The 14203-nt window shown below is 57.6% G+C and overlaps 6 protein-coding genes across 6 annotated transcripts; 3 read left to right on the top strand and 3 right to left on the bottom strand.

Annotated features, from left to right (window-relative positions):
* Positions 1-797: 797 nt before the first annotated feature.
* On the bottom strand, positions 798-3338 carry B0H64DRAFT_386039 (S-adenosyl-L-methionine-dependent methyltransferase). The gene is made up of 8 exons (XM_062803116.1): positions 2463-3338; positions 2339-2376; positions 2203-2288; positions 1984-2136; positions 1879-1919; positions 1642-1817; positions 1143-1562; positions 798-1067 (listed from the first exon to the last, which is right to left on the bottom strand). Exons 1-8 carry the CDS (start codon positions 3054-3056, stop codon positions 1034-1036), a joined length of 1542 nt encoding a protein of 513 aa, XP_062662254.1. The 5' UTR covers positions 3057-3338; the 3' UTR covers positions 798-1033.
* Positions 3339-5787: 2449 nt separating this feature from the next.
* Positions 5788-7998, top strand: B0H64DRAFT_439180 (P-loop containing nucleoside triphosphate hydrolase protein; the record flags this gene model as incomplete). Its single annotated transcript, XM_062806408.1, has 2 exons — positions 5788-6383; positions 6456-7998. 2 exons carry the CDS (start codon positions 5788-5790, stop codon positions 7996-7998), a joined length of 2139 nt encoding a protein of 712 aa, XP_062662253.1.
* Positions 7999-8246: 248 nt separating this feature from the next.
* Positions 8247-10135, bottom strand: B0H64DRAFT_336229 (RmlC-like cupin domain-containing protein). The gene is made up of 2 exons (XM_062801144.1): positions 9354-10135; positions 8247-9289 (listed from the first exon to the last, which is right to left on the bottom strand). Exons 1-2 carry the CDS (start codon positions 9717-9719, stop codon positions 8285-8287), a joined length of 1371 nt encoding a protein of 456 aa, XP_062662252.1. The 5' UTR covers positions 9720-10135; the 3' UTR covers positions 8247-8284.
* Positions 10136-10254: 119 nt separating this feature from the next.
* On the top strand, positions 10255-11419 carry B0H64DRAFT_81685 (uncharacterized protein). Its single transcript, XM_062808822.1, has 2 exons — positions 10255-10635; positions 10736-11419. The coding sequence occupies exons 1-2, from the start codon at positions 10416-10418 to the stop codon at positions 11317-11319; spliced, it is 804 nt and encodes a 267-aa protein (XP_062662251.1). The 5' UTR covers positions 10255-10415; the 3' UTR covers positions 11320-11419.
* Positions 11420-12079: 660 nt separating this feature from the next.
* On the top strand, positions 12080-13147 carry B0H64DRAFT_354375 (Alpha/Beta hydrolase protein; the record flags this gene model as incomplete). Its single annotated transcript, XM_062801534.1, has 2 exons — positions 12080-12539; positions 12597-13147. 2 exons carry the CDS (start codon positions 12080-12082, stop codon positions 13145-13147), a joined length of 1011 nt encoding a protein of 336 aa, XP_062662250.1.
* A 466-nt stretch (positions 13148-13613) lies between these two features.
* On the bottom strand, positions 13614-13865 carry B0H64DRAFT_415310 (uncharacterized protein; the record flags this gene model as incomplete). The annotated part of the gene is made up of 1 exon (XM_062805090.1): positions 13614-13865. The coding sequence occupies one exon, from the start codon at positions 13863-13865 to the stop codon at positions 13614-13616; it is 252 nt and encodes an 83-aa protein (XP_062662249.1).
* Between the last annotated feature and the right edge of the window lie 338 nt (positions 13866-14203).

The following is a 14203-nucleotide window of genomic DNA, read 5'->3' as shown; positions in this document are numbered from 1 at the left end:
GCCAACTCCTCCTCGGTCTGCCATCACTGTGTATTATCGTCGTTCAAGTCGTTACCTCAATGTGTCGTCACCATCGAGGTTAAGTCGTGCTCTCGGTCTGTCGTCACTATTTGCGCATTGTCCTCGACTCTGGCTCACGTACCCGTAACTTGAAGTTTTGCCACATGGCATTGACCTCCTCCCCAAGCTACACAAGTGAACCTCCCACTGCGTCCACTTTCTCCCGATTTTCCTTTTATCACCTTTGCACCAGAGACGTTTGGCCGCGGCCGCCCCGGCGGTCAAGATGATGACTGCTCCCACCACCGCCACGACGCGGCCACCTCGTTCCCTTCGCCCGCCCCCCGCCCGTCCTCCGTGTCCCAAGCGCTGTCGCCTGGGCCGAGTTCGCCGCCAGGGTGCGGAGCACGGCACCCCAGCCCGTCACGCGCGCGCTCCGTGGCATGTACCACGCGAGCCGGCGGGAGGGCATGCGGGTCCTCTCGCGCGGGTCGAACCCCGTCCGGGTCGAGGGGCCCAACCCCTACTACCCCGGCAGCGGGGTCTTTGGGGTGGTCCGCTTCGCCCTAGAGGAGCCCCGGCGCGCGCGCGTCTTCAAGGCGAGGCTCGGGTGCCGCGCCAGGTGCACCCGCGTGGACTCCACTCCAGGGACGGCACGTACAGCTGCCGCCACGCCCGTTTCGTGCTGTCGCGGATCCTGGGCGTCGGGGAGCAGCACTTTGCGCGCATGGGCTTCTCGCCCGCGGAGCTGGTGTCCTTTTTGAGGTGGCCCAGCGTGCGGGAGCCTTTTTTTTGGGCCAGATGTTTGGATAAAAGCCCGTTTCACGACTACCCTGGCTAGTCCTACCGACCGCGACAACGATTCCTTTGGAGAGAAGGACAGAAAGAAAAACAGAGGGAAGGAAAGGAGGGAGGGAAGGACGGAAAAGCTTGAATGGTATAATATTATAGTCTCTGCGTAGGTTGGGGATGAATGAATCTACCTTCCGATAACCCCACGAGACCAAAACGAGAAGCAACTCGTAAGTCAGTCTCAATCCTCCTTTCTCTGCCCATAAACGACATGGCTGCAAGTGTGTAAGCTCCTGATGGAAACGCAATCACAACCACAACCACAGTATTTCAGAAGGAGGAATACTCACTAGTCAAACTGTGCGTGCAATTTCGGGTCCTTGAGTTCGTTTCGCACCTCGGCAAGCAGCACGAAAACCTCCTCCTTGCTCCACCCCAACACGTCGCAAAATATTCGCAGCGAGAAGGCCTCGAGTCCGGTCATGATTTGCGAAATGTTGTACAAGCCAACCTGCTTCAGATGCGCGTCCTTTGGCCAGGGGCCGATGGGTAAGCGGAACTTTTGGTGCGTCACGTTGGTGAAGCCCGCGTCGCGCACCCATTCTTCGAGCTTAGGACCGGGGCATGCCTCGCGACCCATCTTGTCGGTGGCCTTAAGGAACGTGTTGATCCATGTCAGGGTGTTCGATTCGGGCTTGAGAGAGCCGTCTTCCGAGTAGTATTGCAGGTCAAAGTCCTGGAACTCGGCCCAAGCACCAGGGTTGAGGTTTCTATGATTATTCTGTCAGCGGCGGGTTCACCCGTGCTGGCGTGCAACTCTGAAAACTCCCGAGGATGAATTTGACGCACTCGTGGACCCTCTCCACAAGCTTGGGCCAGTCATTGATGGAACCGGTCATGTACCGGCAAAAGATGAAGTCAAAGGGCATCTCGTAAACCCACGGACATTCAACGTCGTCGATCTCGAATTTGACGTTAGGCGGCACCCATGGCGGCTGTATAGCACTCAGATCGTTTCCTAGAATCTGCTCGGCCTGTTAGCATCGCAGTACTGGGTCGCTCACCCGAGCCCTCGGGTTGCCTTGCCTGCGATACGTTGGGGTATTCGTCACCCATTGCCATGCTCCCTACAGCGACAGGCCGGTCAGCGTACTGTGCGCCAGTGCGACAAGCCAGAGTTGGGGCTCGTACATATTCCCGTGCCAGTGCCGATATCAAGCACACGTTGCATCTTGTCGGTGTCGACTGGAGCGAGGAACAGGTTGTCGCCGATCGCCTTGGTCATCATGGCATGAGCCAAATCGAGCCTATTCTGCTCGAGGTCGTCGTTTGGCATGTAATAAGCTGGCAACTGTTAGTCAGGCCTGGCTGTTACCCGGTGCAGTCGTGATAGCGGAAGTGAGTGCCTACCCCCCGCCCGAAAGGCATGGTACCGGCGCCCGTTCTCGACCGGGTAGTTGAGGATGCTGGATGTGATGGAGGCCGTGAAGGCCGAGCTGGCGCACTGTCAGTATATCAATATAAAATACCGGCCGTGGAGACTTACAGCTCGTCCCCAAGAACTGAGTCGTTGTCGCCCGCTTGCTGTAAAGGACCGAAACCGAGCAGGTTAGCACCCGAATTTATTTTCCCATCATCTCCACACGAAGTCAACGCAGGGTGGAATTTACCCCCTCGTCAATTTCGATGTGTGCCTCTGGTGACTGACACATGGCGCAATCTGTCTGAATACAAACTCGGAGTTGGTTGTTTGGAGGACAGGTATGTACCGGTCTCAGTCTCAGGGAGGAACTTGGCTTCAAGTTTCGTTTCCAGAAGAGGGACCCAGTCAGCAAGGAAGAAGAGGGACCACGGTTCGACCCGGTGAACCGAAAAACATGTGGCATTGAACTGCAACAGTGAAGCGGGGAGGAGCGGCACCTTAAATTTAGGTCATTCGCCGAATCGCCCAATTGTGGTAGGCCAGCTCGCAAGGCAGGGCCATTTTTCTCGACACCGACTGGACGGGGACGGGATAAAAGACGTGTGACTTGGCTGCGACAGCAGCATGGGCGCCCGGCGGGAAGCCAGGTTTGTGGTTGGTGCTCTTTTCCAGGTGGGTTCAGGAGCGAAAAAGTCCCTCTGCAGCCGTCGTTCCTTCCTCCCGCTGCCCGCATGTTGGCACACGAAGGCCCGAAGCCGGGCGACGCGGAAGACGAAACTGCATCCGTTGCAGGCAGTTGGCCCAAGCTAGCGGTTTGACTAAACCCGTTCGGCGAGGTCATGCCCACCAAGTTCGAGGATTAAGTGCCGGGGTTCGATAAAGGCTTCATCAGGATTTTGTGTCTCACCCGAGTCGCGAATTGCAGCCCGTAGCCCGCTTGCCGAAGCGAGAATCCGGAGTTCGGAAATGTCGTGCCCTGCGGCTCTCAACGTGGCCGACAGGTTGCAGCATGAACTGTTGCGGGTGGGGAATCATACTGTGAGCCGAACGAGAGGGGGAGTGCCGCGGAGTTGAAGATGAGAAACGCAGCCGAGGGTTGGGATGTGAACTGGAACAAAGCGCCCATTTCGAATGCGCATACACGACCGTAAATCTTGCAGCGACTTCGTTTAATTCTGGCCATCCCATTTACGAAGTAATTCCATTTTGATACACCAGTCCAACGCAGTCACTCAGTTCAACAAATGACTCGGCTAAACCCTCGCCCTAAGTATACATATAGCCCTAACCCCATCCCTCTCCCTATCCCCTATCCCTATCCCAAACCCTCGCTAACGCCTATTACAGATTACAAGCGCACCTAACTGGGTTGAACTTTACTACAATGCCCGACCATGTTAAACTGGCTGTTATTACCTTTATTAAAGTGGCTTCAATTAATTCCATTTCAACTCAGTACAATGGCTGTCACGGCTTAAGGCATATCGGTGCTCAGAATTGTCCGCCACCTTGGGGGAATTGGGTAAACTTTGGGGGGCGTGTGTCAACCCTCTGTGGGGGTCTTTTCCCAGTCACCCATCAAGCCGACCCATTGACCGTTGGTCCGGCAGGCACGGCCCGCGGAACGGCAGTGGAAACCCCGCCGTGGTATTATGTGGGGAATCGCCAATCATCCGTGGTGTGCCCCCCGTGCCCCCGTGCCGCTCGGTTCATTTGGCCAGTGCCGGCGACTTGAAGCCCTATGAAGGACAGGAGAAAGGGACGTATAAGAGAGGGTGGGGGCGCCTGGAACGAACACCCAACACCGGAAACACCAACCTATCAAAACTCTAGGATGACATGCTTCGAAAGAAGCCGTCCTCGCCTATGTTCACAGCTGAACCAGTCGATATGGAATTTGATCCAGGTCTTGCAAATTGGGTTGGGGTAAGGTACCTACCTATCATAAACAGTCTTCCGATTCTTACCGACTTCATCTTTGCGATGAGTCTAGAAGGTATGTACCTAGGTAGGCAGGCACCTTGGGAGAGGGGGTTGGTAAGGCAATGGCGTCGAGCACCTACTTCGTCAAGCCCGCCGTCCACGGCCCCTTTTCCGGTATCAAAACTTACCCTTGTCACCACCGAAATGAGAACATCATTCATCTTCACCTTTTGGCCCTGTCTACCAGAGACCGCCGTGTGAGCAGACAAGCTCGAGCCCAACTCTCCGCTCGACGCTGTTAACCCTCGATTTAAAACCCGATGCTCGTTAAAGCCGACCTAAGCATGGCCAGATATTCGCTCATGAGTCCAGGTGTCTGTTTCCATTAGGTACCGACGTAGGCCAAGCGGATGCATGTCCCGAGAGTTACAAACACAGTGCAGACCACTGAATCAACACGAAGCTCTCCCTGCGGAGCAGGAGGAGGTTGGGGACTCTGGGGCTCTGGCAAGAGGGAGGTTCTGAACATCAATGTGGTTAAACACACTGCTTCTTCCCGCGAGGCTTCTGCTCTGAGACGTTCAAAAACATGATGAACTGGCTTCGGTGACGGGATGGGCATCCAGGGCTGCGGTCTTGGGATCATGCTAAGAATTCGGGTGACATTTTACCCGTCGCTCAACATCATGCAGGAGCCTCGCCCGTGGCCAATTTGTTATCGAGTCTTGAGAAAGGAGAAATCGGCGGGGGGTGAAATAACGTGATCTGGTGCGAGCTCCCACCGGCCATCTTCTTTGCTTGGGACCAGCCATTGGTGTCCTCAATTTTGTCAGCATCCATGCGAAAACTGAAAAGGCTGAGTGAGACGGCCGCAATCGAACTTGGCGGGCGACGTGGCGGCTCCGAGTGGTGGAGTGAGGTGTGACCGGCCCGGGTCCGGGAGGACACCACAGGTGCAGAACCGATGCCGCGAGTGGACCGTGAGCGGCGCAGCTGCCTAGAGTGCCAGGCTCTGGCCGTTGGGGTGCAGAAGACGATCTCGCTGGGGGAACTTCATGGAGGCCTGTCTGGAGTTCTGTTGATCGCTTATCGCCTCTTGGTCTGTTTGGCGGTCCCCCGCCATTGACTCAGCCCATTGACCCCGCAAACATTGCGCCGGATGACTGACAATTTTCTCCTCCCGATCTGCCCTGCCGGCCAGCGAATCTGGCCAGCAGCCAGCCTCCCAGCACAGCCGAACGCCACTCATGGAGTGAGGACGCCAGAACGAGGCCGTTGCCGGGACCCTCGGGCTCTCACCTTCTGTGCAGTAGCGCGAGGCAACCGCTGCATGGAAGGATTACTCTGCCCCCCAGCGAGCCAAACAGCAGTCTTGCAGCGGAGCCAATGAGGCCAGTGAGTCACGAGCCGAGTTGTGGAGATTACGTCTTTCAGCTTGCCCCAGGCCCCAGCGATGCTTGTCCTGGTCTGTGCCTGGCGGCCCCCGGCCTCCGGCAACCACACCAGGCTTGGAATTCGGCGGACTGCTGCTTTTCCCATAAAAGATTGGCTCCCAGCCTCCCCAAAGCCGTTCTTGACAAAAGACAGCCTTCTCAAACGCAATTGTGCGGTTTACTCACTTCCCAGAGCGACCTTTGCAAGTTCCGACAATGCCTCGTTGCTGGCCCTCGTTTAGCTCCCGCTCCAAAAAGGATGCGGGGGGCCCCACCGGAAAGTCGGGGAAGCTGCCAGACGGCGGGTCCAGTGCCTCCACCCTTGACAGCGACGCCAAGGGAAAGAGCGACGAGAAGAACGACGAAAAGAAGGACACAAAGTCAAAAGACGACAAGAAGGACGAAAAGACAGACGACAAGACAGATAAGACAGACGAGAAGAAGGAGGGCGATGACGAGGCCAAAGACAGCGAAGAGAAAGATAAGCCCAAGGTCGTTGTCGGGTCAGTGGGCGAGGCCAAAAACATTTACAAGGGTGCTTCCGACGACGATGGGAACTGGACTTGGGTCGACAAGTATCCCGATGATGTCGAAGAGGCTGCCGAGAACGAGGAGACGGCCAAGTTCGCCGTCGTTGTGCGGAACCAGAAGAGTAACGACAGCCGGAAGAAGCTCGAAGCCCACAGCATTATCGTGCAGAGCCCACTGATTAGGGCCGCGCTCGCCGAGATCATGGCCGACTATCCCGGTGTTGCTTGCGAGTTGCTCCGCCTCGAATTTGAGGCCCCTTTCAAGCCCTTTGTGCACCGATGGTATGGCCTCCTCCCTTCCCAACCCCAAAGACCCTCCACCACTCGCTTGCACCGAGGCTGACCTGTCAACAGGACCGAGTTCCAAAAGTACCTTGAAAAGCCTGACCTCGACGAAAAGACCAAGGAGCACATGAAGGTGCTTGCTGACATTCTGCAATACGAGATCGGCGATAACATCAAGACGTTCCAAGACTACGCCAAAAACGGTGTCGTGTGCTTCAAGGACCTGTGGATGATCTTCCAGCCGGGCACTGTCGTCGTTTCGGCTCATAAGGGTCCGCTCAGCGCCTTTGAGATGGTTGAGACGGAGTACATGCAGAACAACTGCGGCAAGTTCTTGCAAGTGCGCTGCGACTGTGTCGACTACGGCGGTAAGGAGTTCGGCCGGTACCAGGAGGGGATCAACATCCCCGAGTTCATCGGCACCAAGAAGATCACGGGCCTCAAGGTGTACCCCCTCCACTTCCACACCGACAAAGACGAGGTTGTCACCAAGCTCACCGAGCGCGGCGCGCTGTTTGAGAAGCTTGCTGGACACCACTACAAGCAGTATGCCGGCAAGGCCATCACGTGGGACCGCGAGGGCAATGAGGTGGAATGCCAGATCACGGGCCGCATCATCGTCGATATTGACAGTTTCAACCGCTTCAGCCCCTGGCGCGTGCGCTACCTGAACGACTTCAACGCGAACGACCTCGACAAATTTACGAAGCACAAGGAGAAGATCGGTGTTTCGGACGACAAGTTCATTCTACCGCCCTACTACCAAATGCTCGCTCGCTGCAGGACACGCGGTTACTCGCTCAAGTTCAAGAAGTGGCTCGACTTCTTCGTCGAGCAGATCACCGAAGTGGTCTGGAACAGCACAGCATTCGACAAGCTGGTGTTGCCACCGGACCAGAAGGAGCTCATCCTGTCGTTCTCCGAGTCGCAAATCGCCGGTAGCAACTTCGACGACATCATCCAGGGCAAGGGCAAGGGCATCATCTGCCTCCTATCCGGCCCGCCTGGTGTGGGGAAGACGCTGACGGCCGAGGCCGTGGCCGAGAATCTCAAGGTGCCGCTCCACATGCTGAGTTCGGGCGATCTCGGCTCGGATCCGTGGGAGGTCGAGCGGGAGCTCAACTCAATCCTGGAGCTGGTGGCGCGGTGGAACGCCATCCTGCTGCTAGACGAGTGTGATGTGTTCCTGGAGGCGCGCAGCACGCACGAGCTAGAGCGCAACAAGATCGTGTCCATCTTCCTCCGCACGCTCGAGTACTACGAGGGCATCATGTTCATGACCACCAACCGGGTCGACGACATCGACGCCGCGTTCCAGTCCCGTATCCACGTCAGCATCGAGTACCCCGACCTGACGTCCGCTTCCCGCCGCACCATTTGGGCCAACTTCCTCCGGGGTTCGACCATCAAGAGCTCGCTCACCGACAAGGACATCAACGAGCTTGCCGAGCTCAAGCTCAACGGCCGGCAGATCAAGAACGTGCTCAAGACGGCGCAGCTGCTGGCGGCTCGGAAGAAGAGCGAGACCCTGGACCGCAAGTTCATCGAGACGATCCTGATCATCGAGAAGAAGCGGCCCGGGGCGCCGCAGCAGATGATGCATTACCTCTGAGCGATGAGGATGGAGAGGCCGTTGGGTCCGTTGGATCACGAATCACGACGGAAGGTACACTCTTGGGGGTCTTGTAAATTCGTAATTGGGACATCGTTTGTATGTACATATACCATATATCCAGCGGCGTTGGAAAGGGGCGTCATTTATAGCTCTATTTATCTACTCATACTCTATCACCAGCTCATTGAAACTCTCTCCCTCTTGCCCTCACCCGCAGTGACCCCCTTCTCCCTCCTTCATTTCCCAACATCACCAATCCACATTCCACTGTCTAGCCCCCATCTCACACAATATCCTTCGGCGGCAAGGTGACATCATCCTTCCCAGCATCCTCAATCTCCTTCAAAAACCTCTCCCCGGCCTCCTTATCCCCCTGGAACATGGTATCCGCCACCATCCGGCGCGGGGTCTCCCCCAGCCACTGAAACAGCGAGAAGTCACGAAACTCGTCGGCGCGGAAGACCTCGAGCATCTCGATGGGCTCGTCCCCGACGTTCTCGACAAAGTGGCCCATGTTGCGCGGCACGATGCCGACGTCGCCGGCCTGGTAGTCGAAGGTGCGCGCCGTGCCCTCGGCCCCGAACACCGTCACGCGCGCCCGCCCGCCTAAAAAGAAGGACCACTCGTCCGCGTTGGGGTGCCAGTGCATCTCCCGCAGCGCGCCCGGCTGGATGATGACGTGCGCGGCCGCGACGGTGGTGGAGATGGGGAAGTTGCGGCTATCCGTGATGCGTACTTGCCCGCCGGTGGTGTTTTTGGGTTCCTGCGCCAGCATGCGGTGCGTGAACTGCTGCGTGGACTTTTTCACGTATTTTCCCTTGGGGAACTCGTCCTCGACGGAGCCGGGCTCGGAGCCCTGGAAGATGTACTTCTCGGACGCGGGGAGGTGGGCGAAGACCTCCGGGGGCAGGTGGAAGTTCTTGGAGATGACGGAGCGCGGCGTGTGGGCGAGCCAGTCGGTCAGCACGAAGGTCGACTCCTCGGAGAACTCGCCCGAGTCGAAGATCAGCAGGAACTCGGTGCCGTTCGGGCTGAGGCCCTGCAGCGAGTGCGGCACCCCCGAGGGGAAGTACCACAGGTCGCCCTTCGATATGTCGTCCACGTACGTGCCCCCCTCGTAGTCCAGCGCCGTCACCCGCACGCTGCCGTCCAGCACGTACGCCCACTCGGCCTCCTTGTGCCAGTGCAGCTCGCGGATCACGCCTTCTCCGAGCCGCATGTTGACCGCCGCGAGCTCAACGCTCGTCGGCAGCTCGCGGACCGTGGTTTGCCGGGTCCAGCCGCCTTCCTGGAATTGGCAAGAGGGTCAGTTAAGGGGCTCGGGAAAAAGGGGGTGTGGGGGTGTGACAAACCTCGATTCTGATGTGTGAGTCGGCAAAACTCCATCTCAGGTTCGGCATGTCGCCGTGGTCCGTCGAAGGCGGCCGCACGATATCAGAGTTCTGGCGCGAACGCTCGCGATTCCATGGCCCCAAGACCGAGGCACCGTCTCCATTGCGCCAGGGCAAGGGGTCGAGCCCCTCACCAATGGCATCGATGGCCTTGTCGTAGGGATCTCGGTATTCGGGGGTGTAAGGAGCAGGAGTGCTCTTCCGATACTTGGCCGGCAACGGCTTGCCGTCCAGCAGCCGTTGTCGGGGGCTGTCCTGGATGGGAACCGCAGCTGCGAGGTCCCTGAGGCCCACGGCTAGGAGGAGGGCGGTGCTCGATAGACGCATTGTGTCTCGCACTTTACTCGGGCACGAGTGGCTATTGATGAGGGCTCAAGGAGATGTGTGAGGATAGATCAAGAGGAGTCTGTTGCGTGGTTTTCAGTGTTGAAATAAGGGGCTGATCACTTGTAGATATATGATGTCGTTGACTATTGCACCATAGCTCCCTTCACGGCTCTCGGCCCCTTACGGACCTTACGGATTTTACTTCACCTCAACTAAAACAACATCTTGATCCTACACTCAGGGGTTCTAGGTACATACCGTGATATGTCCGGTGTAACGGCAGCGTCCATAGTCCCGACCGATATCCGAACCCCCGATACTCATGCACGGGTTCTACAATCCCCTGTATATCTCGGAGTACGGCAACAATTGCTGAGTGAGCATGCACACATTGGACCTACGATAGGAAGGTCGGACGACAGTTGTTGCCGTACCCCTAACATGACATCATCTGTCGACCCTCGGATTGGGTTAGTCGGCGCGGGACTCGGCTTCTCCACCGCCGAGCATTGCCCAAGCATTGCCCAGCGTTGCCCAGCCGCCCACAGCGGGTTTCGGCACCGATAGCCGCTGGCGCCGGGACCCCAAAGGATCTGACTTTGACATCTCGAAGCGGCAACACACACCTCTTCATGTTATTGGTATGAATAGGTCACACAAGCCACACCAAATTTCAATATTTCAGACAACAACACCATGATGAACAGTAACGGGTCAGCCGGGGAAGACACACCTCTCCTATCTTCCACACCCAATCGCAAACCTCACCGTCTCGGGTCACGATGGCATCAGCATTTGGCAGCCAAAGTCTCGCGGAATTGGGCTGACTGCGTCTTGATCCTGTGTTATCTCATCACGGGTTTACTTGATAGCGCGTCCATCTCAGTATGGGGCTCTTTCGTGTCGATGCAAACGGGTTAGTACTCCCCTTGATGAACGTCCCATGCTTACCCCTAACTACCCCTACGTATTACCAACCATTGCATCATCCCCTAACCCATCTGCCCCCGTTCCAGGCAACACCGTCTACCTCGGGCTCGGCCTCGCAGAACCGGACGCCTCAACGCGTTGGATCAAGTCAGGCGTGTCACTACTAGCCTTTTGTGTCGGTTCATTCCTCTTCAGCCGCTTCCACCGGCGCTTCTCACCAAAACGGCGCTGGGTGTTGGCGGCATCGTTTACCGCGCAGGCGGCCCTAACCACCATTGCCGCAGGGCTGGTCACGTCGGCCGGCCCGCCCACCAACCCGCAGGACGTCGGCTGGCCGGTGCTCGTGCCCATCGCCCTGGTCGCCTTCCAGAGCTGCGGCCAGGCCGTCGTCAGCCGCGCCCTCGACTACAACACGCTCACCAGCGTGGTGCTGACCAGTATCTACTGTGATCTGTTCTCCGATGCCGAATTGTTCAAGTTGAGGAATGTGGAGCGGAACCGCAGGACTGGCGCGCCGCTTTGCTTGTTGCTTGGCGCGTTTGTTGGGGGGCAGTTTGCTGATAGCTCGTGGGGAGTTGCTGGCGCGTTGTGGGCTGCGTCGATCCTGAAGGCTGGAGTCGTGGTGGTGTGGTTGCTCTGGCCGGCTGAAGAGAGTGGGGAGGAGAGCTGAGATCAAGGCGTAAGGTAATGAATGGTTCACAAGAATTGGGGCATGCTGATCACCCGTCCAACAATACTCCAACCAGCACCCGCCTCCCCGAGCCCAGTACCACGAATCCAACATACTCCTCTCAACAAGCATTGTATGTACTCCCATTAGCCAAACCAAGCATTTAGCCTCTTACCCGCGTCATCAGCTCTTCGAGGTCTTCAACCGCTTTCCAGCATCCGATGAGATAGCCCTGTCTGTCCCCATGATCGAACATAACTGCCGAAACGCAAGACAAATACGGTGATTTAGACCCCGTGAAGCGGCTCTATGACAGACGGCCAACGGATAATAGGGGAGCTGTAACCAGGTCCGCGGAAGAATTATGCCAAAGCCCTGATTGGGGCGCTTCACAAACCTGGACCTGGAGACCAATAAGGCTTGAGTTATGCACCCCGCTCTGGCAAGGTGACATTCGCATGTGGCAGCTCTTCCTTGACCCAGACCAAGCCCCGGAGTCTTTTTTTGGCTCGGCTCCGCGTTGCCCTCGAGGTTTTCCCCGATGCAGCCCGGCGGACTAGTCAACATAGCTCCATTTGGAAATGGTGTTGGTAGCCAAGAAGGACAAGATGAATCCCGGGTTAAATGAACGGGAGATGGGCGGATGCTTGAACGTGTTTATAGGCCCCCTTGTGAATAATGTTAGCGTATAAAGGGAGATGGACTTCCTTTCGTTCTGCCCGGTCCCCCGCGAACATCATCCGTTTCGTATCAAGCAAACATGATCTCCGTCTCTACCCTCGCTCTTGGCCTTCTGGCCGCCGCCCAGGCTGTTGAGTCTGCCTCGGCCGGTTGTGGCAAGGCGCCCCCGTCGTCGGGCACCAAGTCCATCAACGTCAACGGCAGGCAACGCCAATACATCCTCCAGCTGCCCAACAACTACGACTCCAGCAAAGAGCATCGGGTTGTCTTCGGCTACCACTGGCGTGATGGGTCCATGAACGACGTTGCCAGCGGCGGCTTCTACGGCCTGCGGTCCTTGGCAGGCGACAGCACCATCTTCGTCGCCCCTAACGGCCTGAACGCCGGGTGGGCCAACAGCGGCGGTGAAGACATTACCTTCACGGACCAGCTCGTGGCCATGGTGAAGAACGATCTCTGTGCCAACGAGAACGAGTTCTTCGCCACCGGCTGGAGCTACGGCGGAGCCATGAGCCACAGCGTGGCCTGCTCTCGGCCTGGTAGGCCTACTAACGTACACCCCAATCCCTAAACCAGCCTGCTGACCTTATACACAGACGTCTTCAGCGCCGTGTCCGTCATCGCCGGCGCCCAGCTCTCGGGCTGCGCGGGCGGCGGCACCCCGGTCCCCTACCTGGGGATCCACGGCGCGGCCGACAACGTGCTGCCCATCTCGATGGGCCGCCAGCTGCGGGACAAGTGGTTGCAGACCAACGGGTGCGCCTCCAAGAACGCGCCCGACCCGGGCGCCGGCCAGCAGAACCACATCAAGACCACCTACAGCTGCTCCAACGCGCCCGTGACCTGGATCGGCCACGGCGGCGGCCACGTGCCCGACCCGTCCGGCACCAACGGCGTCAAGTTCGCCCCCGGCGAGACCTGGGACTTCTTCAACGCCGCCGTCTCCTCCGGCGGCGGCGGCAACCCCAACCCCACCGACCCCGGCACCCCGACCACGAACCCGGGCACCCAGCCGACCAACAACCCGGGCACGAACTGCTCCCCCAAATGGGCCCAGTGTGGTGGTGATGGGTGGTCTGGCGCCACCTGCTGCGAGAGCGGGAGCACTTGCCGCGCTTCGAACCAGTGGTACTCGCAGTGCATCTAAGGAAGTGGTGGTTAGGAAGTGGTTGGAGGTTTCGTGTGCATAGTTGCCCTTTTCGTTGCGTATGATGACATGTTCATACCCTCGAGTACATAGTTTGTTGTAGCTTTGCGAAGTATATCGACGCCGATACAACATCATGACCAGTGGTTGTTGCTCCACATATGATGTTGCTTCCCAGTCACCGATGTCCCTTTGGAGTGGCCGTCTCGTCATGGCCAATACCTGGCAGCGCAGCCGATAACCAAACGGCCGGGTTCAATATAGCAAGAGCACAGCTCAAGCCGATGTGATATGTTCTAGCCGTCGCCCCAACTACCCCCTTTCTAACTAGATACAAGTACAAATCAACCCCCTTTGCCCCTCTCCCCCGATCTATCTGTTTGATTCCCGCCCAAACATCAGTCCTCCCCCCTCAGACCCGACGGATGCACCACTGGTTCAGGCCCATCCGTCGGCCATCAGCCACTCAGTAGTTGGAGCAGCAGATGGTGTCGCCCTTGCGGCTGCTCGAGTGGTAGTAGAATTCGAGGCTGAGCTGGTTCCAGCAGGCGGTGCGCAGGGAGGTCTTGGGCCACGTCTGGGGGCCGCCGGGGATGTTGATGGTGAAGGTGGTCTTGCCCCGCACCGTCTTCTTGTCGTAGTTGAGGATGCCGGCGCCCTGGAGCGACTGGTCGACGAGGTCCCGGCACAGGCTGCAGGCTCCAATCTTGACGCCCATTTTGATGGTGGGGGTTGGTGGTTTTGGTGGTGAGTTTGTTAGGTGGAAGGGTAAGAATGGTTCGTGTGCTCGGTGGATGCGGACGTTTGTTGGTTGCTTGAGTGGTTGTTGTGGTGGTGGGTTGTGGTTGTTAAAGGAAAGGGATGGATGGGAAAAGGTTGGTGCACTCTAATATAGGGATTGTAACTCGAACTGCCAAGTAGCGGATATGTAACAATGGTCTCAATGCTTTAGGTACTTCTTCGAGCCATTATTAATGGCCATGTTTTGTTAGAGAGTGCAACCACCTACCTAATTTTCCACCATCAAAAAGGAGCATGAAAGGGAGAAACCAAGCC

Source organism: Chaetomium fimeti (assembly GCF_033439085.1).
Source record: "Chaetomium fimeti strain CBS 168.71 chromosome Unknown B0H64scaffold_2, whole genome shotgun sequence".
NCBI classification, from domain to species: Eukaryota; Fungi; Ascomycota; class Sordariomycetes; order Sordariales; family Chaetomiaceae; genus Chaetomium; species Chaetomium fimeti.
This window is presented reverse-complemented; position numbering and strand designations above follow the sequence as displayed.